General features: G+C 42.5%; 1 protein-coding gene across 1 annotated transcript in view; it reads right to left on the bottom strand.

The window, feature by feature from the left end:
* Positions 1-1,546, bottom strand: part of LOC119332734 — a 3,895-nt gene extending 2,349 nt beyond the window's left edge. The window contains exons 1-4 of the mRNA XM_037605885.1: positions 952-1,546; positions 625-824; positions 372-521; positions 73-249 (exon numbers count right to left, since the gene is read on the bottom strand). Of these exons, the coding sequence (XP_037461782.1) occupies positions 73-249; positions 372-521; positions 625-824; positions 952-1,183 (759 nt within the window). The 5' untranslated portion in view covers positions 1,184-1,546. The remainder of the gene's footprint in view (positions 1-72; positions 250-371; positions 522-624; positions 825-951) is intronic.
* Between the last annotated feature and the right edge of the window lie 236 nt (positions 1,547-1,782).

The raw sequence follows: 1,782 nt of genomic DNA on the forward strand, positions 1-1,782 counted from the left end.
AAGCTTATGGCCATTGAAGCATGAAGACTGGAAATTAGGTAAAGCACGTTTTTGGCAGAGGCGTGAACTTACCAATATGGCAGCAGAGACTTGCTTTGAATAAGACCCTTTGTATGTGGTCAGAAAATATAAGGCAACCCGCCGGACCTCAGTGCAAAACTCAAGTTTCTCTTGCCTCAGTTCAACTGGAAACTCATCAGCCTTCGTGGTGCACAATACATACATCAACTTAGCCTCCTCCGTGATACACTTGAAAACAACAACAGATTTTCAATTGGTGCAAAATAAAATAGTGAACACCAAGCGATTACTGCTACAAATTGAATAGACAATGCCAGAGGTTGATAAGTTCTGTATTTTGCAGACTGTACCATAAAGCAAGCAGCTGGAACGATGGATGTTGCTGGAACAGTGAGTGTAGAAGCTCCATTCTCGAAACGACTTGCTTCTTCCACTATCTTTTTATTCAGTTCAGGATCGTCATCAAGGATGCCAGATAACATATGCTCTGCCTCCAAACACTTGATACAAGTGTTTTAAAATGGTGTGAACAAGTGAATTAGCAGAGCAATCAATCAAATACAGTAACATTGTTTAGTTTTAGCAGAGGCATGAGGAACTTACCCCAGTGGCTGCTGCAGCGTTGAGACGTGCAACTGCAGAAGGATCTTCAAAGTTCTGGTCTTCCAGCTTGAAAGATTCATAAACACCTTTGATATTCTTCTGATAATACTGCTGAAGGTAAGTAAAATAATCCTCGAAGAGAACAGAACCACGCATCCACGGCAACAGCCTCTTCCAACCCCATGCGGTTTCCACAAGATCTTAACAGGGAAGAAAGACAAGTCAGATGGTCAAACCCTAACAGATACATAAAGATAGAGCGGAAAATCACAGCATCGGGTGCATATGGATCGCGAGCCTCAATCTTAAACGAAGAATAAAGCTTACCCTTTTTCTTGTGGCGAATGACATTTAGCGGAGGAAGAATCACGCCACGATTGCTTTTCAAGACTTTAAGAAACTCCTTCGTAGGTCTTCCAGGCGGTAGGATGAAGCGGCAGCGGAGAATTTGAAGTACGGCAAAATCCAATGTCTTCTTCGGATCTAGGCCAACATCCACTATTCCTAATATCCGCGGATCAACGTCAACATCCAGCGGATCTATATCAAGAGCCATCATATTCGATTCTAGGGCAGAATCTAGATTTGACGGAACGGGGTGTTGTTGGTTAGGCTGGTCATAGTGGCAAGTAACTTAGACTAGTGTCATACTAGTCTAAATTATTATTTTCATAGTGTAAAGTAACTTAAACTAGTGTCACACTAGCCTAAGTTATTATTTTCATAATGCAAAGTAACATAATAGTAGTAACTTAGATGGCTTCATTAATTACCTTGTATACTCATCTTGTCTTAAAAAGCGCTATGTTACAGTAACATATTACGTTACCACCTCTCATTAATTACTTGTCACATAAATAAAAAAAATTAAAGTGTGTTATGTTACTAGCTAAGTTACTCCCACTATGACTAGGCTTAGAAGAGCCGCCGACGAGCTTCGTGGTAAGATGAGGAGATGCGGGAAAGGCTAGGGCTTTACTTCTGCCGCTGGACAGAGATACGGTTTGTTATATATCGGTAGTTTACGGGCCGGCCACCATTCCGTGTTTAATGGGCTGGTTGGGCGGCAACGGGTGGCCGTTAGGCCCTGTATAAATAAGTCGAGAGCTCATATTTGAGCGGCCCCTCTCCTCCAGCGTGCCCTAATAGGCCGGCCCA

The sequence above is a fragment of the Triticum dicoccoides genome, chromosome 7A, assembly GCF_002162155.2.
Source record: "Triticum dicoccoides isolate Atlit2015 ecotype Zavitan chromosome 7A, WEW_v2.0, whole genome shotgun sequence".
In the NCBI taxonomy this organism is placed as follows: domain Eukaryota; kingdom Viridiplantae; phylum Streptophyta; class Magnoliopsida; order Poales; family Poaceae; genus Triticum; species Triticum dicoccoides.